The following is a 27129-nucleotide window of genomic DNA, read 5'->3' as shown; positions in this document are numbered from 1 at the left end:
TGCATCTGTTTATGTTTTGACATGTGGTGACCACAGGGCTTAGTAAACAATGACAGATTTTAAAATAAGCTTGTATAATAATTGGTGTGAGTGAAAAACAAATGCAAGCTTAGATACTATAAATGTCTTCCTATGTAATTCTTCCTGGGATGAGGGTGTCCATCAGAGGCAGTGCATTTGCTCATTCAAGAAAGTGTTTGAACGACACAGATATTTTCATGTGAAATGCAAGTGGCTTCTTCTTGACACAGTGTGAAAGGAGGCATAGCTGTTTGCAAAATCTGCCATGGTTGCATAATTAGGATTGCGTAACTTTTAAACTAAAAAAGCCTCAATTCCCAGAAAATTCAGCCATATTTTCCCTCTAAGATGAAAATGCTAGGCAAAGGCCTGATATTTGCCTAATATTTCCGTTTGGCAGCAGAATAATATTTACTTTGTACCTAAAAATGATGCAATACTTACACAAATTTTGATTTATTTTTTTTTCCTTGGGAAAACTTGAAGTAAAGCTGTACAGTATCTTAGCAGGGACTTACCAGCACAGGTCTGTTCTCCCCAGAGGCTGCCCAAGGTTGCTGTTCTTGTGTGGAAACAAAGGCATCTCAACCTTTGCATGCCATTTCAGTTAGGAAAATTGTTATATCTGACAACTTCAGTAATTTGAACCCTCCAGTGACACTGTTCTTACCATTCTTACTGTAGATGATGTTTTATAAATCTGGAAATAACCACAAACCACGTCCACACAGGAATCTTGCTCTTTGCATATACTTCATCTTTCACAAGTGCTTCTAAATTCATAGTTTAATTAATGTCCTTTATAAGATGTGAAATTTCCCTTTCTAATTAATACATTTCTTTGTGTTGAATTGGGAAAAAATTCTTTAACCTCGGTAATTTTCACCAGTTCTTGCAAATGCAGAACTTTCATTGCAATCTCAATGACATCACAAAGCGTCATTGGTTAGTGTTTGAGCCTTTGCTTTTCACAGATTTTAGGTATTTAGCCTTTTGTGGGCTACATAATGCCTATTTGTTTACATAATAATAGATCAGGGCCAACAGCAGGGCTAAAGCTCCATTTCTTTTCTACACTGCAGGCTTGAAAAAAAAGGTAATCCTACAAATAGTGATCAGAAACTATTTCACACTTTTATGGTTTGGCACAGTATCCTTCTGTTCAATTGCTGTGGCTCAAAGAAAGTGGGATAGAGTTGAGTTTCTGCTGATGAAGAGAGCAACCCAAGAATTAAGAGCTCATTTATATCTCAGCACCACTTTGGATACTACTATACATTGTTAATGTGTATTTAGTAAATACTTTTAACTTAATATTTAACTCACCCTTGAGAGAAACTCATTCTTCTGTAGGTTAGAACCAATGAGATTAGATATCATATAAACCTAACTTCAGCCAACACAAAATAGTGTTTAAAGAGACCTTAGTTGTGGGTATCTGTTTCTGACTCTTCTCTCCATGGGAGCTGCTCTCACTTGTAAGTCACTGCATAATATAATTCAAAAGAAAATGGGCGGGGGGGGCCAAAATATATTTTAATATTTGATATTTTAATAACAGTGGAAATGCTGTCTGTCAGATCTGCCATTGCTTTGCCATCATATTTTAAGGTCCATGTGGGATATTACTGGTATTCTACTCATCTGTTTTCATTCTTTAGCTTGTTCCCCAAGGAAATGAGTAGCAGTGTGAGAAGATTAGCAGTTTATATAATTCTGTTTAGTTTCAGATCTTAATAATCCTGAGTTTTTGCTTTTGTATAGATTCAGAATGTTCACATCAGAAGATGGTGAACCAGAACAGGTAGATTTTGTATTATCTGATGTGCTTAAGCACCTCTGACAGACTCTTGTGCACAGCAAGGTTAGGCAACTAGAAACAAAATGTTTACCTGCTCCTGTAAAACCAGTGGGATCAGAGAGATCAATTAGCTCCTAATTGACTGACAAGATTGTTTGTCCTGTTGGCTGTTTTGGCATCTCTTTGATAGCAGGTTTTTGTTCAGTTTAAGGAGAAGACTGTGATCTGTTTGCAAAACTTCTACCTATAAAGGAAGTGTTTAAGATTAATTTGGCTCCTGGGAACCTTTTCCTCTCTCTCTCTTTTTTTTTTTTTTTTTTTTTTTAAATAGTCATCCTGTGGAAATAAGTCTGTGTTCAGTTGGACTTCGGGAATGTGAAAGCTTTTTTTATACATTTTTTCCATTCGGTAGCAATGTGTACATTGTGCATGATGCTGAAACAGGAAATAGTGATGTACTTTAAGTGAGCAATCCTTGTCATTATAGTGAAAAGGTCAGTGTTAAAGCATTTCTCCTGTAGTCTTCTTCTATGGCTTCTTAAAATACACTCAACTTGAATTTAAGTTTTTTGGGGGTGCTATTTTTCTATAGAGAGTGGCAATTTAAAATTATATTTGAGATACTTAACATAGAAAAAACGGGGTGTTTTGCTGCAGCTGTGCTATAAGTATTTATGATGCAAGCCAGCATCTCTTAAAGAAAATCACACCGTGTTGTCGTACTACCATTTAGTGCAATTTATGTTATGAATTTCTTTGTAGACATCTTAGATGTGATGGATTAGTTTATTTTCACCTTGAAACAAATAACCTCAGATATTTAGTATGTAGGAGGTAAGACCCTAAACCTAAGTAATGTTCAATTCTGTTTGTTTTTATGAGGAATAAATCAGGAATTATGTCCTTGGATTTGCAATTCATTGCTTCAGATTCATACCAGGATAATGTAGATCAGAATTTGTCTCTTACTTTTGCTTACTGTTGGGGTGATTTGTCTCCTTTTAGTTGCTCTGAGTCAAACGTCGTATCTGTTCAAAGCTCCTTGAAGTCAAATGAGAGACTCTTGTTTCATACCTGATTTTTCTGTAAGGTCATTGCAGAAGGGGTAGAGTGTGCCTGATCTCTGATTTGGTGAGATCACATTCAGAGGAGGGAAAGAGTCTTGTTCTTCCTCATAGCATGTACCCACTGACATTTATATGAAATGTCTGAGACAAGTATAAGTTCCTACAGTTAAGGTTAACAGGTGTTACAATACAACAAATTTGGTTATTTTTTTGTTTTCTTAGTTGGCTTCAGCATTCTTTTAAGCAGACAGATTTCAGTTATTTTCTTCAACATACTCAGATAATGGTCTCAGATAATAGTTTGAATTATCTGAATTAACAAGATTAAGCTGAGTTTGGTAAAGCCTTAAAATGAATGAAATAGTCAATACTACTACAGTTAACTAATATGTGCTGTTATATGCCATCTCTCAGTGATTTTGATTCTGGAATAGATTATGAGCCAGATTTAATGCAAGCGCTGCAATAATAATTGCACAAATCAGGATGCCAGGTTTTATACCACTTCCAGTTTTACATGCACAGATTCTGTCCCTTGAAACCAGCAATTACCAGGAACACAAGTGTGTGTTCATAGAAACCTGAGAGTAAAAGCCTGAAGCTTGTGTTTGGTCACAGTGAGTTTGTAATCTACCCTTGATGCATCTGTAACTGGATGCTCTCAGTCTCCTCAGCTCCTGGCTTCTTGGGGGATCCGTGTGAGCACAAGTGTTTACTCAGTATAGCAGTGGAGAACAGATTCTGCCCTATAGCTTCTCCTCGAGTAAGCTTAGCAGAGTTTGTTTGATAATTTAATAGTAAATTCACAGTGTACTACATGTATTTTCTGAGCAGTATTTGGTTTTGTGTCAGCTAGTACTTTTAAATGACATTTTAAAAAATACATTGTAATGATTGGTTCAGCTGCCCAAATTAAAAAAAAAAAAAAAAAAAGTGCTATTCCAAATGTGTCAGAGTATTTTCAAAACTGTGATTCTCTGGCTGGTTTTGGAGAATGGCAATACATTCAAGAAAGCACTGAAATCCAGAGGGCAGGCAGAACATCTGGGGTGGAATTAAATGAACAAATTGGAGTAGTAGTGTCTTCAAATGTGAAGAGGTAACAACAGCAATTACAATATAGAAAGTAGTAGATTAAAATAAATGCACCTGGCCTGTTTTAAAAAGGTCTGCCTTCTTGGAATTGCATATGTAAAAGGATGTCTTACAACTCCTGCCAAACTTCAGCAAAAGCATAGGCATCCTTGCATTTCCCAGTAATTCAAGACTTTGCCAAGTGCCAGTGGTTGACATAGGAATTTACAGTCATTCCTAGAGGTGTACAAATAGACAGGTAGAAGGCCAGCTGCAAAACCACAGTCAGATGGGACCCCCTAACCAGTGGCTGTTGGAAATGCAAAGAGAACCTCTGTGGTCAAGAATGGCAAGCCTTTTCACAAAACTGGGAAATTACAAAGTGTTTCTTCCTTCTTATCTTTTAGTAAGGGCAGTTCAAAGACCCCAAGTGTGGTGTCAATTGCAGTTGGTCATCTTTCTTTTCATTTGTATAAAATGCCAGAACCATATTCCCCAAGGACTGCATTCGTTTTGTTATGTTGCTACATAACATCCTCAGCCCGCGAATAAATTCCTTCAAAGAAGGATAACAAATGCTTATTGATCTTCATGCCAGTTAAATCATTCAGTTCAGAGATGCACACTGAATGCTGGTCAAGAGCTCTTCTTCAGACTTGGCTTTGGTAGAATAAGCTGCAAATCCATGTTTTATTGGGGTTCCTAGTCTTTTGTTTTTTCCACTGGGACGTCAACATCAAACAGCTCTTTGGGGAATATTATTAGCAGGGCAGAGGGAAATGTGGAGTAGGACAGCAAGCCAAAGGTGTGCTGTTTTTCTTCCCAAATGGCCAAGGCAATTTTCTTCTCAGCTGCAGGTGGGGAAGAGCTCAGAGGTGGCCTCCCTTTCTTGTGAGGCTGCTTGGCTGCTGGGTTTATCCCAGGCATGAGCTAGACTTGCCTAATAAGGATCTTGGCAGAGGTGTGTGTATGAATGTAAGGATTTCATAGGAGCCACTGCAACTTGTCTGTGCTAATGCTTGCCCTATAGAATACAAATTCTTTGGGGGCCAGTTACTGTGGTTTTAGGCCAGCTTTGTGCTGGCAGAGCTGGACAGAACAGATTTAAAACAGGGCTGGATCTGACCCTTAGTCCTTACGCTAGAGTCAATATTTATTCTGTATGGTGCACTCAGGATTTAGCTTGGAAGACATAAGCTTCCAATTTGTTCACTTGCAAGAACTGTAATATGAGCTACAAATTGAGAAGTAGTAAAAGTTGTATTTTGCCAAATTTTATTTTAAAGCTGTTGAGTGTAACCATTTTAATGGTCTGAAAAAAAGAGGGAAAAAAAAAAAAAAGAAGGAAGGAAGGAATAATCTTGGAGCTCTGCAAATCAACCAAATATACATCCCCTGCATGCAGCTCACAAAGGCACCTTAGCAAAAGGAGTGACAGGATAATGCTCCTTTCTAGAAAGTTTTAAAAGTCTTGATTTAGTAGGTGCATCTGACATAAATACAGCTCATGGTTTCCCAGTAATCTCATGTTCATAGTTTTCACAGAAGTAAAATGTCCCAGTTTGAAGCGAGCAGATAGTGCAGTTAGTGTGGCTGGGGGAGCTGGCTCCTGGGCCACATTCCTACCGGGAAACCTGGCTTGGACCCTGGCCAGGCAGGACTTTGCAGCTCCTGTCAAACGATGTGCTCAGTGCAAGTCCCGTATGGCTTCTGATCTGTGTAGGTGGGCTCCTCTTAGTCACTCCAGTGGAGCTGAACCATGCCAAAGTTATTAAAAAAACCTGCATTTTTTATCATTCTTCGTTCCTTAGTTTGAAATATGCTAGGGAGTTTCTGTCTATTTAATAGTATATGTTTGATGAAGAGCAATGTTGAAAACTATATTTACAGTGTTTTCTAAAGGAGAAACATTAATCAGTTGAAGAATGGAAGTCTGTTGTTGGCTTAAACTAGGCTGTGAATGGAGGCAGATGAGATAGAGGCTTGACTGGAAAAAACAGACAGAATGAAAAGTAGCTTTGCAGTGTCTTAGATTTCTCCAGTTAGGCCAGTCTCCCATTAGGGAGGGGAAAAAAAAAAAAAAAACAAACCAAAAAAAACAAAACAGAAAGAAAATATTAAAGCCATCTTTGACACGGGGTGGATGGCAGCTCAAATCAAACCAGAAATGATTATGTTGGTTCTGGAAAGGGATTTATTTTCCCCAGGAGAGTGACTCTGACCAAACTTAAGCCATCAATAATCCCTGTAATTAGTCTATACCTGTTTCATAGTGTAGGTTGAAAAATTATATAGAATGTTCTGAAAATAGCAGGACCACAGAATGACTTGAACTCTGTAACAGAGGTCTCAGTCCAGAACACAAAATTGTTGGAAATATATTAGTATCATCTTCAGCTCAAGTAAAACCATGGCTGTCACATTTCTGTGACTGTCAGATTTCTTGTCAAAAGGTGCTCTTGGTAGAGAAAATATGGAACAGAAAGGATACTCACATCTTCTAGAAGTTTCTTCTTCGCCATTTGCAAAATTGCCTAATAAGGAGAAAAGTATTTTTCTTTGAAGATGGCTAATAACTTTATGCTCTCTCAGTGAGAAAACTCCCTCTCGTCCCTGTTTCTGCTTCTCAAGATACACATTTTCCTTTACATCCGTGCTGATCTATTGGCATTATTACTGACCTGAGATTCAGTTTAGCTCAGCTACTGAAAATGGTTTGTCACTTACCTGCCGTTTCCTCATAGGGCACTCACAGAGCTGCTCAGTAGTAACTACTTCTGAAATCCTTAGGCACGAGGATTTCTTTTTCCATTTGTGGTGACACTTTTTATTTGAGGAAGCAGATTAGGAAAATTTTAAAAGGTTTTACTTGGATTACTTTTTCTTTTTTTTCTTTTAGAGAATTAGACAAGAGAGTTATTTAAAAAGCCGTTAGTGCATCTGAATAACACTATGACCTAAAACACTGTGGTTTGTATTTGATAGCTTGCTATTATTTTGAACTATAGGGGATTTCTCTATAGTTCCAATTTTTAAATGTTATCCATATTTAAGACTAAACCAACAGTCCATTAACTATTGCTGTCCTAACTACTGATATGTTATTTGTACTATTAAATAAATAATTGATAATGGGCGGCACAGTAGTGATTCTACTTATGTCAAGTCATGGAGCTTTACTAGTATCCATTTGTTCTTTGAAAGTGTTATTATTTACAAAGAACTAAAATTATTTTTCAAATTTTGATTATTTTTTCTTTTATGGACAATTTATCATCTGTTGGTTGTATTCAGTGGAGAAACCATGAGTGCTCTAGCTGTTCTTCTGACAGTTTCTAATTGAGGATCATTATAGCAGGCTATATCCCATATTCTGAAGCTAATACTCCAGCTATTTCTAAAGATCTGTTCTTTAGAGATGCTCTGATTTCTGTCCTAAATAAAAACCATAAAGAAAAGCCGTAATTGTAGCTTTTGTTACCATAATTGACAAAACATCCTTTTTAATGAAACAAAAGCCAAAATCTGTTTGCAAGATAAGATTTCTTGAAAACTGGGAGAGTCCTCCTTTGGTGGGAGAAATGCTCTTTAGGGCAGTGAGATGATGTTCAGGCTCCGTCATCTCTGTGCCGGTCTTTTTGGCAACACAAAGAGCAGCCTGCAGTCTGGTGACGGTCAGACAGGTGGCAAATTATGGCAGTCACAGAAGTCTTAACCGTATATTTGGTCTGTAGGTTTTTTCTTTGAGAAGGCAGCCATATATTCTTGAGCAGTATCCCATGAGTGTTAATTGATTTGGAACCCTACTTGTGTTTCACTACATTTTCTTGTACCTGTGTGGTGACACCCTCCCCAGGATTTTGTTCTGGTTCCTGAAACTTTTAATGAGAGGCCTGGAGTCTTAAAAGTATTAGCTGGAGAGAGGCGTTGAAAGGGGATTTGCCAATGGGATTCAGGGATAATCTAGGCTTAACAAAGGCGTAGGAATGAACATGACATTGGCAGCTCTCTTTTTATCAATTCAGGAAGGTGAATTAGTTTAGACCTGCAGTTATTCACCCACACACTGGAAACCTAAGTATTTTAAAAAGATTCAAGCTCATATTCTTCAAAATGTGGTTCTCAGACCTCTAAGACACAACATGAAATTTTTCCAGGACATGGATAAATGAAGTTTTCAGGCCTCTGCTGTAAAGAATAAACATCTATACTTAATATAAAGAATTTCTTATGACTCTGTTTTTTTTTTTTTCTACAGGAAATTTGAAGATGGTCATGCCTATTAGATGCCTAGAAGATGCAGGTAATTGTTTTATACTGAAAATCACATATTCCCATTATCTATGTGTTTTCCTGCACTTTGCTTCTTCAAGCCAAATTCAGTTTTTCCACTGTCGGAATGAAAAATAATCCACTATCTCTAATACTGCTTTTTTTACCCTTTTCCTTACTATTGTAGAATCATGAATGTTACTGCTTCATCCAGAAAATGTCCTGTGTTTGTATAATATGAAGCAGGAAGCCTACATTGCTCTTCAAATTCAAATGCTGTACTTGTCTGTGAAAATCATACCTCTGAGCTTTTCTTCTTTATAATAGAATTGTGGAAACCTATTGCATTTAAGCATAAAAAGTGCACATATAGCTGGATGGAAATGTTTCAACATTGAAAACTCAAATACTAAACACCATCACAGCTCATTTATCTAATACATGTTTTACCTCAGCAAGACATTCTCATAGTGACTGGAAGATGGAAATGTGGAAAGACACCAATAGTGCTTTGTTTTGGATGTTTCTTTGATGGCTCTTTTTTGAATGTTTAAACATAGTTTAGAAGGATGATCAAAACCTTCTTGTAAAATCAGGTAGATGATACAAGGTAAGAAGTACCTCACTTTAGCTATCGTAGAATTTGGTATATACTCCAAGGTAGTCACCTAGGAATTCTGCCCTGACGAGAGTAAGAAACAGTCATCTCCATACTGGATGTGCGTAGATATCCCCGATGTCTGAAGCACAAATCAATATACGGAAGGATTTCTCCGCTGGAAGTACTGATCACTGTCCTCTGATTTTAGAGGCAGGCCAGGTGACTAAAGAGCATGTCTGAACTGTAAGGGAGTAATACTGGCTAAGGTCATTCCCACCAATGGCATTAGGACTCTATTTTCAGCAGTGATTTGCTGAAAGAGCTTTGAAAGTAGGTAGTGGACTTTCTGAGAATCGAGCCTTTAAACTGTCCCTAGAAAGTCTTCCAAAGCTACTGTTTAATTTGGAAAGTGTAGATCTCTGTTTTCTATTCCTAGGGCTTTTACTGACCAGTGATTATGCTTGTGTACAATCTCAGGGCCAGTCTGTACTGTGTCTGCTCACAAAAGGGAGTTTTGTGAAATGTAGTTTACTTTGCTTAAGTCCCTCAATACTTCTCATGTAAGGCTCAATAAAATGCAGCTGACTGCATCAATATTATTTAGCATGGCTACATTAATTGGTGGGGGGGTTTTCTTTGTTTTTGATTTTTCCGTACAGATAGCTGTGTCACCATGGAAGAGATGAAGAGAACTTTGCTCTACTAGATCACAAATATCTCTAGGTCATTCTGCATCTCAGTATTTAGTAACAATGGAAAATGTCCAAATGCTATAACAAGTCTTTGCAAATGTATAATAAACTGTTTAGGAAAGTTCCTGCCATGAACAGAACTGTATCATACTCACGTTAGTGTACAGACACAAATCTAATGCCTATAGACTACTGCGTGGAAAGTTCCAAAGAGAAAGAAAAGTCTGTGAACTTGCAACAGCCCTGGAAAAATGGGAGCAACAAAACTTTAAAAAGCACAGCTTTGGACACACTCCATGTGTCTGCACAGCTTTCAAGTGAACTAGCACTTAAGACCTTGTGTAACAAAATGGACTCTGGGGATACAGCTATAGAGCAAAAAGCTACCTCAAGGTCTGGAGAAACTGCTAAAGTACCAAGTAGATGGAGGCAAGAACATTCAGCTGTTATTAAGATGAGCACTTTTGGCAATCAAGAAGTACAGAGGCAACCACAAATAGATCACGAGCAAATAGGAAACACAGCATCAGCACAACTTTTTAGTTCTGGGAAACTGGTATCATCGAATGAAGCTGCACAGCAAGTCACGGAGAAGCAATATCCACAGCATCGTCCAAGTCCTTACTCATGTCAACATTCACTTTCTTTCCCACAGCATTCATTGCCACAAGGCTTCTTGCACAACATAAAGCCACATCAGAGCTTGGAAGGCCCTCCGTGGCAGTTTCCTAGCCACTTGCAATCAGTTGCCTCAGAGGACTTATTTCCTTTTCATATGCATAGCCATAGCGGAGGTTTCTCCAGGAAGAAGATTTCAAGTTTGAACCCTGCATACAGCCAATATTCACAGAAATCTTTAGAACAATCAGAAGATGCTCACAAAAAGGAGCACAAACCCAAAAAGCCTGGCAAATACATTTGTCCTTACTGTAATCGGGCTTGTGCCAAACCTAGTGTACTTAAAAAGCATATTAGGTCTCATACCGGGGAGCGACCATACCCTTGTGTTCCTTGTGGTTTCTCCTTCAAGACGAAGAGCAACCTTTACAAGCACAGGAAGTCACATGCCCATGCAATTAAAGCAGGATTGGTACCTTTCACAGAGTCAGCAGTCTCTAAATTGGACCTAGATGCCAGTTACATTGATGTGGAAGCCGAAATACATTCAGATGGTGAGCAGAGCACAGACACTGATGAGGAGACCCCACTCCTAGTGGAAGGGTCCGACAAACTGAGCCCTGTCCCACAGCTCCCCCTAGACATTGCTAGCAGGAGCAGTTTTCACTCCTCCATGGAAGAGTCCTTGGTGGGGCCAATGAAAGTGCCCATTTTGATTATCCCTAAAAGTGGAATTCAGTTACCCAGTGAGAGTTCACCATATATTGGCTCTGATATGTTGCAAAACCCATCCTTAAGTACCAAGTCTGATGACTCTCATACAGTTAAACAGCGACTTGCACTAAGACTGTCAGAGAAAAAAGGGCAGGATTCTGAGCAGTCATTAAATCTCCTGAGCCCACACAGTAAAGGAAGCACTGATTCTGGTTATTTTTCCCGCTCAGAAAGTGCTGAGCAGCAAATTAGCCCACCAAATACTAATGCAAAGTCTTATGAAGAGATCATCTTTGGAAAGTTCTATAGGATTAATCAAAGGACAGCACTAACAGTAGCCACAACAAATCAGGAGCACAGTTTAATGGGTAGAAAGGGCAAAACAGAGCCATTACCTCTTTTAAATAACAGATTAGATATCAAGATGCTTGAGGAACATATTTCTCAAATGACTCCAAATAAAGAAGAACTCATTGACTCCAGTAGTTTGAGCACTATTAAATCTACACAAGTTTATCCAGGCAGCAATACAGAATCTAGGCAGTTCCAGACCACCACATCGTCCATCAAAAGTGAATCCAGCCTGTACCAAGTCAGTCATCAGGGTGACGTGCCCCTCCTTCTAGAGCCCCCAGTAGATTCCTCTCCTCTTATTAGAAGTAACTCCATGCCAACCTCTTCTGCAAACAGCCTAAGTATTCCCCCATCTCTGAGAGGAAGCCATTCATTTGATGAAAAGATGACTGGCTCGGATGATGTATTTTACCCCGGGACAGTGGGGATATCCCACCAAAGGATGTTGAGAAGACAGGCTGCCTTTGAACTGCCCTCTGTGCAGGAGGGGCACTCAGATTTGGACTATCATGGAAGACCAGGGAAAAATATCATTATTGCTTCCAGCAGACAGACAGCAAGTGACAAAGGACCATCCTTAAAAGACAAGAAAGGAGACAGGACCTTTTATGACTATGATGCCAGTGGAAAGCACTACAGAAAGTGGGAAGAATTTGAAGTTCAGAAGCAGAACTATAGGGACTCACCATCCTTAGGTGGGATGAACAAGGTGGGAGAATATTTTGTTGATCCACTTGGACAGTCTCAGGCCATGCCATCCATGCTTGGAACAACTTTTGAAAACAGAAAGCGCAGGAAAGAGGAGAGTGTTGGAGATGAAGAAGACAGTCCCATGCTTTGCAGCAGTACTACTGGCACCATTGGGGGAATTCAGCCTTTGGACTTTGATCCCAAATCCCAAATTCAGGAAGTGCCAAGGAGTGGATTTGCCCTTCAAGGCCTGGACAATGCTGCCCATTGCCATGTGGAGCGTTTTGAAATCTGCAGGCCTTACTTGCAGTCTGGAAGCCCAGCAGCTTCTCTGGAAGACTCATCCTTAACTGCAGAGCAAGAAAAGACTGCAGAATCACTGGCTAGAAAACCTCCTGGAAATGTCATCTCTGTCATTCAGCACACAAATTCGCTGAGCAGGCCAAACTCATTTGAAAGATCTGAATCTACAGAACATATTGCATGCCAGCAGGAAAAGATCTATTCACCATCTGAAACATGTGAGAGTGAGATTTGTGAGTCCCCAATGAGCCCAGACCGCGCTCCACAAATGGAAAATGCTGACTCCAGTAAGCCATCTCCATCCCAGCAGCCTCAGCCATATCATATGCAGCCCAGGTTGGTTCGCCAGCACAACATACAGGTACCTGAAATTCGTGTCACAGAGGAGCCAGATAAGCCTGAGAAGGATAAAGAAGTGCAGAGTAAAGAGCAGGAGAGACCAACTGAAGAATTCCAGTGGCCCCAGAGAAGTGAAACTCTTTCTCAACTTCCAGCTGAAAAGCTACCACCCAAAAAGAAGCGTTTACGACTGGCTGACATGGAGCACTCCTCTGGAGAATCCAGCTTTGAGTCCACAGGTACCAGCCTCTCTCGCAGCCCTAGCCAAGAAAGTAATTTGTCCCACAGTTCGAGTTTTTCAATGTCCTTTGAAAGAGAAGAGAATATGAAGTTCATCACGCCTCCCAGACAAGATGAGTTTGGAAAACAGTCTGAGTTTTTAACAGTTCCAGCTGGTGCTTACTCACTTTCTGTCCCTGGACATCACCATCAGAGGGAAATGAGACGCTGCTCATCTGAGCAGATGCCCTGTCCTCATGCTGCTGAAATCCCAGAGATCAGAAGTAAATCCTTTGATTATGGGAACCTGTCTCATGCCTCTTCAGCTGGGACACCTACTACGGCACTGTCTCCATCCCGAGAAAGGAAGAAATGCTTCTTGGTTCGCCAGGCTTCCTTCAGTGGCTTTCCAGAGATTTCCCAGACTGATCAGAGCACAGAACAAAGTATAAAGCAGGAGCAGATGGAACATGCACAGGCTGGTCTCCGCTCCTCTCAGCTTGCCTGGCATCACTCCCCTTCCTCTGTTCTTCAGCCCATTCAGGTAGACGACTCTGGAAAACAGGCTATTGGCTCTTGTGCTCAGCTTAGCAATAGCTCATCCCACCTTGCCCAGCAACAGGCTCTTCTTGCAGACAGCCCAGAAATGTTAAGGACTCCTTTGATCCAACAAGCACCTTATATTCCTAACAAACATCCATCAGAGCAGCAGCAGCAGCTTTTTGCACATCAGGAAAAAGTCCCATTTCCCCCTCTTCATAGCACCTTGTTTCAGTTCCCCTATCCAGCTGTCTGCATGGTTCACTTACCCCCATCTCAGCAGCCTGTCTTGTGGCAGTCATGCACAGAACCTCTACACTTCCAGCATCATTTTGTACAACAGCTGCAGAAATCTTATGTCAAACAGCCTTTCCAAACAGACGTTCCTTCAAGTTATCACCTGGAACATGCACCAGAGCTTATTGGAAAGAAACCAGCTGATTATGTGCATGCTAAAGAGCAAGCATACCAGCATTACTCAGGAACATCTGGGCAGTATTCAAAAAATACTCTTGCTAAGTACCAGTCAGACCATAGCATTAAACCAACAGATACCTCCTCTGAGCAGCATCTTCAGGCAGATTTTGACTCCCCAGCTGATGGATCCGTACAGTCTTTGCCAGGAACAGTTGTTCCCGTCAGGATTCAAACCCATGTGCCATCTTATGGTAGTGTCATGTACACAAGCATTTCCCAGATCCTTGGACAGAGCAACAGTCCTGCAATTGTAATTTGTAAAGTTGATGAGACTGTTTCTCAAAGAACATTGGCAACCAACGCAACCATGCAAGGAATTGGATTTAACATAGCTCAGATGTTGGGTCAGCATGGAGGGCTAGAAAAATACCCATTGTGGAAAGTGCCGCAGACACTACCACTTGGACTGGAGCCACCAATTCCCTTGTGTTTGCCTTCCAGTTCTGACATGGCTTCTACCCTGGGAGGAAGCAAACGAATGCTTTCACCTGCCAGCAGCTTGGAGCTCTTCATGGAGACCAAGCAGCAGAAACGAGTCAAAGAAGAAAAAATGTATGGGCAGATAGTTGAGGAGCTAAGTGCAGTTGAGTTAACTAACTCAGATATAAAGAAAGATTTTCCAAGAATGCAGAAGCCTCAACTAGTAAGGCAGAGCTGTGCTACTGAGCCAAAAGAAAGTCTGCCATCCGTGTCATCTTCTTCACCACTGTCGTCCTCATCATCTCAAGATTTCCCACCTGTCAGCATGCCAACAGCTGATGCTTTCCCACTGAGCAGGGAGAAACTTTCCAGTTTTGATTCCACATCACCAGGACAGAAGTCCAGTGGACCATCTGAAGGAAGAGACTCGCCAGAAGAACTGGATGTGGATGAAACAGCTTCAGATATGAGCATGAGTCCACAGAGGTCCTCATTGCCACCAGGAGAAATTCACCCAGAAGACCAACTGAAACATCAAAAATTGCCTCTTGGGATGTTAGTCCAGATGTCATCCAATTCCAGTGGGAAGGTCACAGGTTCAACCATTCTTCTGACAGACGTAGCAGATTTTCAGCAGATCCTTCAGTTCCCAAGTCTGCGCACTACTACTACTGTGAGCTGGTGTTTCTTAAACTATACGAAACCCAATTACATTCAGCAACCAACACTCAAATCTTCTGTTTATGCTTCGTGGTGTATAAGTTCATGTAACCCAAACCCATCTGGGCTAAGTACAAAGACCACTTTAGCACTTTTAAGGTCCAAGCAAAAAAACACCACAGAAATCTACACTCTGGCTGCTATGCATAGACCTGGAGCTGGTAAACTGACATCATCAAGTGCATGGAAACAGTTTGCTCAGGTAAATAAGAGGTTTTAATTAAATACATTTGTATATATTTATATGAGAAAATATTAAACTATGAGTTAGTGCTGTTTAAAAAAAAAGATTCCCCACTGGGAAATCAGAAATTCATACCTTCCCATGACAACTTTTGAGCCTCAATTTACACTTCTACAAGCTCTGCTACTTTTGCTGTCTCTGTCTCCATTTTCAACATCAGATGTAAAAAGTGAGGCTTTTAAAGCACTCCCTTCATGTGTGCCAGAGCCTGATACATTATCTCCTTTTATTTTGTCCTTTGTTTTTTCCATGTCCTGATTCAAACAGTATCAGACACGTGCATTCATAAGTAAAGATTAAGTTAAAATTGAGTAAGGATCTTCAGATCCATTTAATGTCTTTAACATACTGACTCTTCCTCACGGACTAAGCATCAGGTAATGGTGCCAGGGAAAATTCTGTAATAGCAATAAATTACTTTCTAAGGCTTTTTGATCTCTATTTTCCATGATTTTTCTCTTGAGGAAAGATATGATGCTGTCTTTTCTGTCAAGACTCTCATAAAAATTTGTCCTTGCTGCCCCCTCTTTTATTCTCCGTCAAATTAAATGGGACAAATTAATTCATCTTATAGAGTTGCACCAAAATGAGAGTTTGGCTTTGACCTGGAATGTTAACAGTACTTGAAATGAAGTGTGCGTTTATTGTGTGCTCCAGCAGTAACACCCTTCCTTGACTTTGTTCTACAGATGAAACACGAGCCATTCTTCTTGTTTGGCAGCAAGCTTGAAAAGAAAGTAGTGGGGAATATTATAAAAGAAAGAGTAAAAGGAGACATTCATGGAGATAAAGACATTACATCCAAACAAACTGAGCCGATACGAATTAAAATCTTTGAAGGAGGGTAAGAAAATGCAACTGGAAATTTCAAGCTCAGCCTGTCATTTTAAAGAGATTTGAAAATGAATATGAATTAATTGGGATGTGAACAGTCTCCCATATTCCTGCCATGTCCTGTAGCTCCCAAGCCTCTTCTTTTTTGTGTATATGTCAATCTTAAAACAAGCTGCAGGTTACTTGTATACTTTTGGCTCTACTTTGCTATTAGGACAATTATATTTTCTATCTATGTGAAAGCACTCACTTGAGATTGTTACTTTCATTCGTTAGGTCATAAAGAAATGGATAAATGGTTAACATTTTGATATTTTCTATACCATTTATTTGTGTTTAATGGCTTCCATGAGGTTATCTTTCCATTTTTAGACTCTGTGTGCCTCCACTAACTTGAATGTGTTAGCTAGGCACGCTTACTCGTATTCTTGTAATTTTTTATTATTTACTGAAGTTGGATTTTGGAGACAAAATGTAAGATGACAATGAAATCTATGGTATCTAAGCCTAACCCATAGATCTGTCATGTATGGTTGATAAAATCATGTTTAATTTTACTATGGTCATCTATCACTCAAGTGATAACAGAAAAATATAACAAAGAGTGGGAATAAGGAGACCTCAAAGCTCATTAACATTGTTTTGAGCCTTATGAAGCTTGTTAGAGAAAGCAAATGAAATGGACACTTGTTTGCCTTTGCAGTGTACTCTAAAATAGAAGATATTAACATAATTTCTTTTACAGAATTCTGACATGATGCAATTAATTTGCCAGTTGTTAGTAGTGAATACTCAGGTGGCTGAACAAGATGTGTATTTCAGTCTTACCAAGCTCAGATGGTCTCACAGCACTGTTTTATTGGCGTAACTAAACAGGTTAGGATGGAGATGTGAGAAATTCGTACATCCATTTCCTTCTCCCGTGAGTTTGTACTCTATAAAATCTCAGTTGTGCTTCATCAACATTATGTGGTTTGGCTCCACTTGAATAGTCTCCATGAAATGACTGTTGCCATTTCTCTGTAGCCTGCAACACTGAAGGAGTATAGCCTACTTCTTGCCTGAAAGACTGAAAATGGTGTTTTGGAGATTGTTGTAGGTATGCTGGCCCAGACGCCCCTATCCTGGCTGTTCTCTGTAGTTGTACATTGTCCTAGTACCCAAGCCAAGCTGGCTACACAAGAGTGACCCAAATTCAGAGGTGAGCCTAAGTTTACAAGAAATGTAAAGAGCTGTTGCTTCAACTCGCACCCACTTTGAAGCATAAAATTCACCAGCTTCTCACTATGTATCATTTCTGAATTTGGATCACCCGGCTGAAGATAGTCTGCACTGATGTAAGCTGCATGATGAGAGGTCGGAAGAGTAAAAGTGTGTTAAGAAAAGCAGTTTAAAGGAGGATTCAGATCAGTGTGAGATGCAACAGATCACTCTGTAAAATGCCTCTACCATCTAATACCTTCTTTAAGAAACTTTGCATGCTACTTATACCGTCTAAAGTTTCCCTATACACCAATAAGGTCTATGAAACTATTTGTGTAAAGTCACATAATTCACTCATCACCTAGAAATGTCTCCTAGTAACACTTGGCTATGTTTAGATATCCTTTGAGTAAAACAAAACATAAGAAACCTTGATGCGCACATTAAAGTCTGGAGTAGGGGAGACAAATAATCTGTTCAGTCTTCCTTAATAGGAACATTTAACCTGCAAATCTACAATTAATGAAATGATGTAGTGTTAATGGGTCCACTCTTTCCTTATACATCATAATTTTATAATACATTTTATAGGAGTGACTTGTGAAAGGGTAGATTCATTCTTTTCATTAGTTTAGCTATTTTTCAAATAGATCTCATATTTTTCAGATGTTATAACTACGTCTTTCAATGATTTCTGTCCTCACTATTGAATTCGTCCTCTTCAGACTTTTGTTTATGACTTACAAAAGTTTATTTTTAACATGGGTGGGTTTCTGTGCTTGCTTGCTCTTGGCTGTTTGTAGACCTATTCTGATCTTCTCTGTTCTGCTCTACTCTCATCAAGCTCATATTCGTATCATCTCAGTACGCACAAGTAGTGCACTGAACGATGCAGCAACTATCTGTCTTTGTTTCACATTTTCTCGCCTGAACAGACAAGTGTGTGTGGTGGTATCTTGTTTCAGCAGGGTCTTTTTATTTTGGTTTGTCTTGGGGTGTAGATTTGCTTAGGCTTCTTGACTGATTTTGTTTTGTAACTGCAAAGAAAGCAATTCAGAATCCATAGCTGAGAAAGATCTGTGGTTGTCAGTTTTTGGTTTGTAGGAAAGCAGTTGAGGTGCAGTTGTGTAGCTGCCTTGTACTGGCAGAGTGGAGCACTCGTATGGCAGGTGGGCAAAAAGCAAATAGACAGGGCTGGGGATGAGTGAGAAGCTGAAGGAACAGAATGAATGGAGTTGAGACGAAAAGTAGATGTCACAGCACATGACTGCTTCGCTGCTCCAAAAGCCATCGAGACCAGTTTGTATAAGCATTGCAGCAGAGGGGGTTTTGAAGGAAGAAGCTAGCCAACCATATTATTACCTCTGGCAGGTGACTTGATTCTGATTAAATGATCTGAATCCCAAAATCTGCTTTCCATCATTTGTGACTGCAAAACCCTGATGGGATATGAAGCAGTGTTCCTCAAAGAAAAACAGCAATTTGAAGTTCAGTACTTGATGCAGTATAGTAAGTTGCTAATGGCATGAAGTGAAAAGAAAGAAGGGACAGGGCAACATGCCTGCTCATCTGACATCTAACTTAATAACATTATCAGCTGACAACAAGAGTTCACAGTTGGCTCTTTTATAGCTATCAGTTATAGACTCCAATTGAAAATCCACAATAGAACAACATTTTGGATATAAATTGCAGGACTCTGAGGTTTGTTAATGCTTTTTAACTCTAGAGTCCCATTCAAATCAAGCTCGGAGCAGCAGTGACTGTATTCTTTACATGAAAGTTATGTAGTGAGAAGGAGAAAATTACTGAAAGCTTTGAATGAGGCATGAGATAATAGTAAGATCTAATATTCCTGCAGGCTAGAAATCTAGATAATCACCACAGACTCAGTCTTCTGGTGTATCAGGTTTTGGATCAGGCCTTCTTTCGATGTCAAATTTGTGTGTGTCATTTCTCTTACAGTCATTGTTATGCTGAAACATACTGAGAGAGTCAAGGTCTGTTATGGCCAAGAACTGTCCATATAAATCATGAAGAGAGATCTTGTCTAATTGTCTTTGTGTCCAATAGTATCTGACAGGTTACAGAAGCCAGTGGAATGAGGTCAGACAGAGAAACAGCAGAGATGGAGCAACAGAAAAGCACATGTTATAATACAGTATTTATCTTACCAGTATCAATCAGAGGTGATATGGTAGACTCCATCCAAGCAAAATCAGACTGTAAGGAGAGATGAGAAGAAGATAAAATGGCAGTCTTTCAAACAATAATGGACATTTTTTTCTGTCTCTGGGAGAAAGCCTGGAGGTACTTGATGAAGCAGTGGATAGAAAGATGACTAGGAGTCATTGACATGTATGTATGAAGGAGAATCTGGGAAATGGGGCAGACAGAAAAGCAGAACCCCAGAAATGTTATTCAAAAAAACAACTTACTTGAGAGATGGCTAAATATTAAATGTTGTTATGCCAGTTTTGCCCATGGTGCCAGAACAATGAAGAAAAAGGGAGAAGGCCAACTTTATTGAAAAGGAAATGAAAAAAACTGAGTTTAGGGATGCACATTTGAAAGAGGAGCTGGTGTGTTTAATAGATAACAAGATGGATGTGAGACCAGGACAGTGTTTTATGTATTTCTAAGATATTGACTTCAGTATTTATATTAACAGTGATATAGCTGAACATATGGAAGAAGTGTTCATCTAAGAAAAGCACACTTGAAAAATGTTTCAGTTCTGTAACCCCAAAATTGCCACTTATTTCTTGTAGAGTTATCAACACATCAACAGAATCTTTCACACTGTCCCTTATTTATTTAAGGCGCTGACTGTCAGTACCAGGGGTATTTTGTGGGCTGCGCATCCACAGGGTGACTGAACATACTTTGTGCTGCTTAGAGAGAGGGCAGTGGAGGACAGAGGGCAGAAAAAATATTATTTCTCAGTTCTTGCAATTTCTGAATTTTACTTCGGATAAATGAGGATTAAAATTCTCCCTCTAGGGAATGCCCAGGGCTCTTCAAACCTCAGAACAGTCTGAGCAGATCCCCTGGGCCCTTTCAGATTTCAGTATTAACAATTTATCATGAGAGTAAAGGCAATGAACAGCTTTACATAGATTTGCATATCTTATTTATTACCTAACTACAAACTAGTGATCAGCAAAAATAGCATGGAATGCTCACGCCTGTGCTAAGAAAAATTCCTTTTAACAGCTTTCTGCTAAGTATGCAGGCTGAAAGTTTCCCATTTTATTTCTAAAGCAGCATGTACCTGAGTGAACTCAACTTGGTGTCCCTTAGGGAGGGATTCATCTTTGGGAACTTCAGGCATCTGTAGCATAAATGGATACATCCTTGCTAGTCATCTGCGTTCCCTTTATGCTTAATGGGGAGACACGGGCATTTCCAGGATGTGATTTATCTGATCCCAAGGGATAAATACACTAAAATAGTTAAATGAGCCGCAAAATGATGCTGTTTTCAGTGGTGGTAGATGCCTGCGTTGTACAAGACTACTGTTAGCTGAAATAAATCCAGCCTGCAGTCTGGTGTTTGGAGTTGTGCTGTGTCTGTAGGAATGGTAGCTAATCTGTTTCTTTACAAGGTGTTTATACTAGTCTCATACTGCAACCCTTTGGTCTTATACTGTGAAAACACTTTGGGACCAGTGCATTCCCTGAAAGGCAAATAGTTTTTTGTGAGTTCCAGACTGAAAATTCAGTATTTCCCATGGACCTCTGTGGATCTGTGATGAGATATATACAGGATTGGGATCAAATGCGTAGAGTTGGTGTTTGTGCATGTATGTGACCTAGAGTCTATATGATTTAAATGCCTGCTATCTTCTGACAGGTATAAATCAAATGAGGATTATGTCTACGTCAGAGGTCGTGGCCGAGGAAAGTACATTTGTGAAGAATGTGGAATTCGCTGCAAAAAGCCAAGCATGCTCAAAAAACATATCCGCACTCATACTGATGTCCGGCCTTATGTATGCAAATTGTGCAATTTTGCCTTCAAAACTAAAGGTACTTGACCCATTTTGCTGAACTCTTGCCACTTCCCAAACAAATCTTGAGCTATTTTGTCATTTGGGATCCAAGCACCCTTTGCAATCAAGCAGAGAATTTTCTTCAGAATAAAATCGGTGTGTTTATGTATACAGGACTTCACAGGAGATGTTTTTCTCTTTTGTTTAATTGATCCAGGGATTTTGTGAGACTCCAAGACTCCTTGGATAGCTTCATTAAGAGCTATAGGCTCTTGGCTGGTCCATCTGTCTGCAGAGAAAATGTAGTAGCATAAGAACTACCCTTACAAATAATACTTTCTGCCAAAATTGTTACATGGTGCAAATTTTAATTGCAGCAACACTTAAATGCTACCAGGAGAGTACACTTGTTATGACATAATGTAGAAGCAGAGCATCAGCTGCTGAGGAAAACATGCCTTCACTGGCTGTACAGTGGGTCAGTTTCAAGTTTATAAATAATGTATGCCTCCCAGATGGGCCACTCCATCCACTATGGCATTAATTATGAATAGAGATCTGATAGCTTGTGTTCACATGTATTTGTCAGCACAGAAAAAAGCTTCCATTTGTCACCCTGAGGCCACAGATAATGATAGTCTTTGGAATTTGGATTTCTGTTGCAACTCTCTCCTTAAAAGAAAAAAAAAATCCATTTCTTTGGTAGCATTTCTTTGTAGCACAACCCAAATAAGCCTTACATTCTCATTTTCTTAGCTTCTCTTTGTCAGACAAGGGAAACAGATTCTGGTCCCAGTGCGGTGAACTTACATGAAGGAGGAGAGAGGAAGCTGAAGGAAATTTCTCCCAAGATCCCAGTGCAGCTTCATGGCTGTTTTGAGGATTGAGAATTGTAATAGTTTCCATGACTCCAGCACTTCTTCCTCTGCCAAAGATGGGAATAGCTGATGGATGGTAGTAGACCCATCAACCTAATTTAAGATGAGAACTTTCATGGGGGTGTAGAGATAAAGACAAGGAGCTGCTCGTTTGTAGTCCCAGTAGACCATCTGGTGAGCTGCTCTCGGATCATTGTTTACATTTGACATTGCTGGAGGAATGGGTTTTGAGGAGGGACTTGAAGGAGGATTGTGGTTTTGCAGCTGTGTTCAGAGAGGACATTCCAGGCAGAAGAGACGGCATGGAAAGAAATGTGAAATTGCTTGCTGAGGCTGGCATTTCTGGCAGAGAAAAAGAAACAGGGAGGAGGTAGTATGCTATTGCACAAGAAGGACATGAGTAGGAAGAGGCTAAGTTAGCCTTCAAAGTACAAGAAGAGTTTAACTGGTATATTACTGCTTATGAGCAGTTGTCAGCCTCATAACTATTGTTGCTGTTTTGCTGAGAACAGTAGGGGACAGACCTTCAGAGGTACTTAGGTTTTCAGTGTACACCCTGAGCATTTGGCCATCCAGAGGCATCAGTGCCCAAGTTAGACTTTTCATGCAGTACACAGGCACAATAAGAAACTGGTATTGAGAAAGGAATTCTTTTAACTAGCTGGGACTGAAAGACAGAGGAGAAGAGCCTGGCTTGTGAGCTTCTTAGCACACCTCCACTATGCAACAGAGTGGCACAGTGTTCCTGCCCCCGGGTTGCATGTGCCACACACACTATGTGGAGATGCCGGTTGGGGTCCCAAAAGCAGCATGGGTACACTCACTTGAGCTAAGAAGCACCATGTCTTGGTATCGGGTTGGGTTTTCTTGTGCCATTCTTTCCCCTTTGGGTGTTGCAGATGTGACTGAAGTGGCTAATGTATTCGAGCGGTATTCTCATTTCTACAGCTTGTGCTTCGTGCTCAAGATTCTTTGCCATGAAAGGTCTCTTGGGGCCAGTCTCAACCCAGTTTTCTTATCTGTGAAAAAACAGACCAAGACAGGCACTCCAGAAAGTCAATAGTTGTGTTAGATTGCTCCCTCAGGGAAATGGGAGGTCTGATTTCAAATCCCTGCTGTGTCTGGTTCAGATCTGTACTCCAGAACAGGGAGCTGAACCTGGATTTCCCACATCCCAGGTGAATGCTGTAAGTACAGCTTCGCTCAGTTCAGAGATTGCAGCTAGACAGTAAACTTGCATAGAGAAGTCTCCCATAAATATCATTTATGTGGGGTACTTTTGCTTCAAAATGCTTCAAATTCAGAACATTTGGAACCTAGATGTGAAGTAAATGGGAGAGCCCTTGGCTGGAAAGTACCACTGTGAAACTAGGAGTGTGATCTCTGAATGGCTGGTGTGCATTGGACTTACTTCAGTGTCCAGGCAGTCTGTACATACCATGAACTCTGAACTCAGGGACAGATAACATCCGAAAGTGAGTTTTTTAGCTTGTCAGGGTACCTAAATGTCATGTGGAAAATTGGAGAGATGCCTATATACCTCTCAGGACCTAAGTTTAAATTTATTTGAATTTTTTTTTTTTTTAAGATATAAAAACCCACTCTCATTAAAACAGGCTCTGAGAGCAGTGGGCTGGATGAGCCAGCCCTGTTGTGTTTTTTTTTTTTTAAACTAAAAACCCCCATCTGAAGGAAAAGAGAGTTAAGATACACCAAAACCTGACTTGGAGAGTGTTCTTTGCTGTGGTCTGTAATTAGATTAATTTCTGATCCATAGGAAATCTGACAAAACATATGAAGTCTAAAGCACACATGAAAAAATGCCTGGAGCTTGGAGTATCAATGACATCCGTAGATGATGCTGAAACTGAAGAAGCAGGTATGTCAGAATGATTTAATTTAGTTGGAATGGCCTCTGGAGTATGCAAATGACTCATTGCACTTCAGCACAGTGGCTGGCATGGGAAAACATATTAAAAGTATTTGGGGCATTTTTTAATTAAGAGGCATCTTTTTAATAAACAGGAAGCATAAAAAATAAATCCAGTCCATTTGTGAGTTACATTTTTTATTAAGATACATGAGGAAGAGCTAGAAATAAAAGTATGACCTGTTGTCATCTCTCGTACAAAGTTCCCAATATTTTCAGTTTAGATGTGAGAGATGGCAACATTTAAGCAAAGTTGTAAGGTGGGGTAGGGTGAATTTGCTTTTTATACTTCATTTCAAGTATAGAGTTCTAAGGTATTATTATGAAAAATTATGATTTTGGACTATGGCTTTATGCAGCCATCCCAGATGAAGAGCGTTCAGCGATGGCAGTGGGTGTGCTGGGTGGGGAATGAATGTGGCGGAAGGTGTAAGAGGTGGGGTGTGCACTCACCATCGTGACTTGCTCTGGCTGTTTCAGAAAACATGGAGGACATGCAGCAGGAGGCAGAGAAGAGTAGCAACCTGGCAGGCCTGTCAGCAGAGCATCAGTTTTCCGACGCGGAGGAGTCAGATGGCGAGGATGGCGATGACAATGATGATGACGATGAAGATGAGGATGATTTTGATGATACTCAGGGAGACTCGACACCAAAAACCAGATCAAGAAGCACCAGCCCGCAGCCCCCTCGGTTCTCCTCCCTGTCGGTGAATTCGGCTGGGGCGTCGCAGGGGGCTTCCCCCGAGGGCTCCCTTTCTGTGGGACACTCCTCCCTCATCAGTTACTTGGTCACCTTACCTAGCATTCAGGTTACTCAGCTAATAACACCAAGCGACTCCTGTGAAGACTCACAGATGACAGAATATCAGAGGTTTTTCCAGAGTAAGAGTACCGATTCAGAGTCCGATAAAGACAGGTTGGACATACCTAGCTGCATGGATGAGGATTACATGCTTTCGTTAGATCCCAGTTCATCTCCGAGGGACCTCTCACCTTCCAGTCGACAGTCGTCACCCGGCTATGATTCTTCACCCTATAGAGATAACTCACCAAAGAGGTATTTAATGCCAAAAGGAGATTTGTCACCCAGAAGGCATCTGTCACCCCGAAGAGATATGTCACCCATGAGGCACCTTTCCCCACGGAAGGAGGCTGTGCTGAGGAGAGAGTTATCACCAAGACGGGACATGTCACCACGACGTCACCTATCACCAAGGAGACCAATGTCACCAGGGAAAGATGCGTCTGTTCGAAGAGATTTGTCTCCTAGGCGAGAGAGGAGATATATGGCCTCCGTTAGAGCAGCATCTCCCCGGAGGGGCTTATACCATAATCCAGCGTTGTCCATGGGTCAATATTTACAGTCTGAACCTGTTCCAGTGGGGCATTCAGTAAGTATGAAAGAATATTTTTCACTCTTACTGTCAAAACAAGTGCTTTTACCTAATTTGTGCACAGTGGTTTAAAAAGTTTTTTAGAAGAAGAAGGCATAAGCTTTAAGCCTTGGTGGGAAGTCCTGGAACCAGTGCAAGAAAGTTGGAATAAATGAGGACTAAGCTGTGATGGTGATTCAGTTAGATGCAGTAGGGTCAACCAAAGGGTCAAATCTTCACTGAGTACAAGCCTGAGTAGCTACATTAACTTCAATGAAATTAGTCTGGCTTATTTTAACTGACCGTGTCTTGATTATATTTATTTTATCTATCTATCTATCTAACATTATATTATATTATTTTAAAACGGCCCAGGAAGCTTACATGGCATGTGGGGCTCATTTCTGCACTGTAAAACCTTTTACCTCCCAGACTGTCAGATGGAACCAAGCCCAGATTAGAGTTTAAGGCCCTGATACTGCAGTAAGGTGCCCATCACTGAAGTATTGTTTAATGGAATAAAAACTCTAAAATAAATGGAGCCTCTGGGAATATCAGGGTGCCCATCAAAATCAGGCTGTGTGGCTGGAGTTTAAACGATATTATCATGTCACAGGAGCAGGCAGCTGTCTGCCCCGCAGAAAGCGCCATCACAACTGGCTGTTTCGGCAGGGACGCAACTGTCTGGGTGGAAATGGAAACATGCAAAACTTGCACAGCTGCTGTCTGTGCTGTTCCCTTTCAGTAAACCAAGTCTCATAAACTGCCAGCTTGGCACTTTTGACCAGCCCTAGCATTCACAAAACACTCTCTCCACAAATAGATTTGGTCTTTAGAGTTAAGGAACGGCCTCACTATGTATGCATCTATTTACTTATTTAGTATGCTTCCTTCTCCACGTTTCATGTTGCTGCTGCCCTCTCACTGCCTGCCTCACCAGCCCCTATGTGCGGCTTCAACCCTGGCAGGCTGTGACAGACTCAGGCTGCCTCAGGGCTCCTGCCTCCCTGTCCTCCTCCCAGCAGGGCTCTCCTCCCCACTTCCCCATTGCCAGTCTTCTCGGCAATTTGTGTAGTCTTTGTCGTGCTTCTCTAGAGAGGAGAAGAACCCTTAGCTCACAAAATCAGTATTTTCATAGCTCTGGGTTGAATTTCTCTGTGGAGACAGGCTGATGTGTTGCCTGTGCCTGGGAAGTGGAGTGAGAGATGCATCTGGGCAAAGGTGGCTGGAGCAGGGATAGACCAAACAGAGCTGAGATGCCACCAACCTGGCAGATCCAAAAATGGCTTCCCAACTTCTCAGGGGGATAAGGGAAAGCTGCAACGTAAGCAGCCATGTGTGTAGGAGAGAGCAATGCAGGTACTTCTCCCATACCTTAGACATGGCTCCGTGGCCTGGTAGGTTGTTGGGGAGAGCAGTGGAGAGGGGTGGCTGACTAAGCAGTCCTTGAGGAACGGCATGCTGAAACCCTGCCGCGCTCTCATGGGAACGATCGCCGAGTAGCTGAGGGAGGATACAAATCCCGCCAGCCGTTCTGCCAACATAAAGGGAGCACAAGAAGAGGATAAAGAGCCACCAGTTTAACAGTCATGATGGTTTAGTATCAGATGGAAAGGATTATATGAGACACTACAGCTGACATTGTGCAGGGAGCCCCAGTTCCTAATGTCTCTCATGAGACACTTCCACTGGCATCCTGCAGTAGAGATTTTGGATGTGTGATGATGCTGGCAAAAGGGTATGTAACAGTC

General features: G+C 40.8%; 1 protein-coding gene across 7 annotated transcripts in view; it reads left to right on the top strand.

Annotated features, from left to right (window-relative positions):
• HIVEP2 (HIVEP zinc finger 2) overlaps positions 1–27129 on the top strand; it is a 141661-nt gene that overhangs the window by 107810 nt on the left and 6722 nt on the right. For all 7 annotated transcript variants that reach the window (XM_074896464.1, XM_074896457.1, XM_074896459.1 and 4 more), the window contains 6 exons: positions 8222–8266; positions 9496–15124; positions 15856–16010; positions 21059–21234; positions 23853–23954; positions 24486–25396. In XM_074896464.1, coding sequence (XP_074752565.1) covers positions 9707–15124; positions 15856–16010; positions 21059–21234; positions 23853–23954; positions 24486–25396 — 6762 coding nt within the window. In that variant the 5' untranslated portion in view covers positions 8222–8266; positions 9496–9706. The remainder of the gene's footprint in view (positions 1–8221; positions 8267–9495; positions 15125–15855; positions 16011–21058; positions 21235–23852; positions 23955–24485; positions 25397–27129) is intronic.

Source organism: Athene noctua, chromosome 1 (genome assembly GCF_965140245.1).
Source record: "Athene noctua chromosome 1, bAthNoc1.hap1.1, whole genome shotgun sequence".
Lineage (NCBI taxonomy): Eukaryota > Metazoa > Chordata > Aves > Strigiformes > Strigidae > Athene > Athene noctua.
This window is presented reverse-complemented; position numbering and strand designations above follow the sequence as displayed.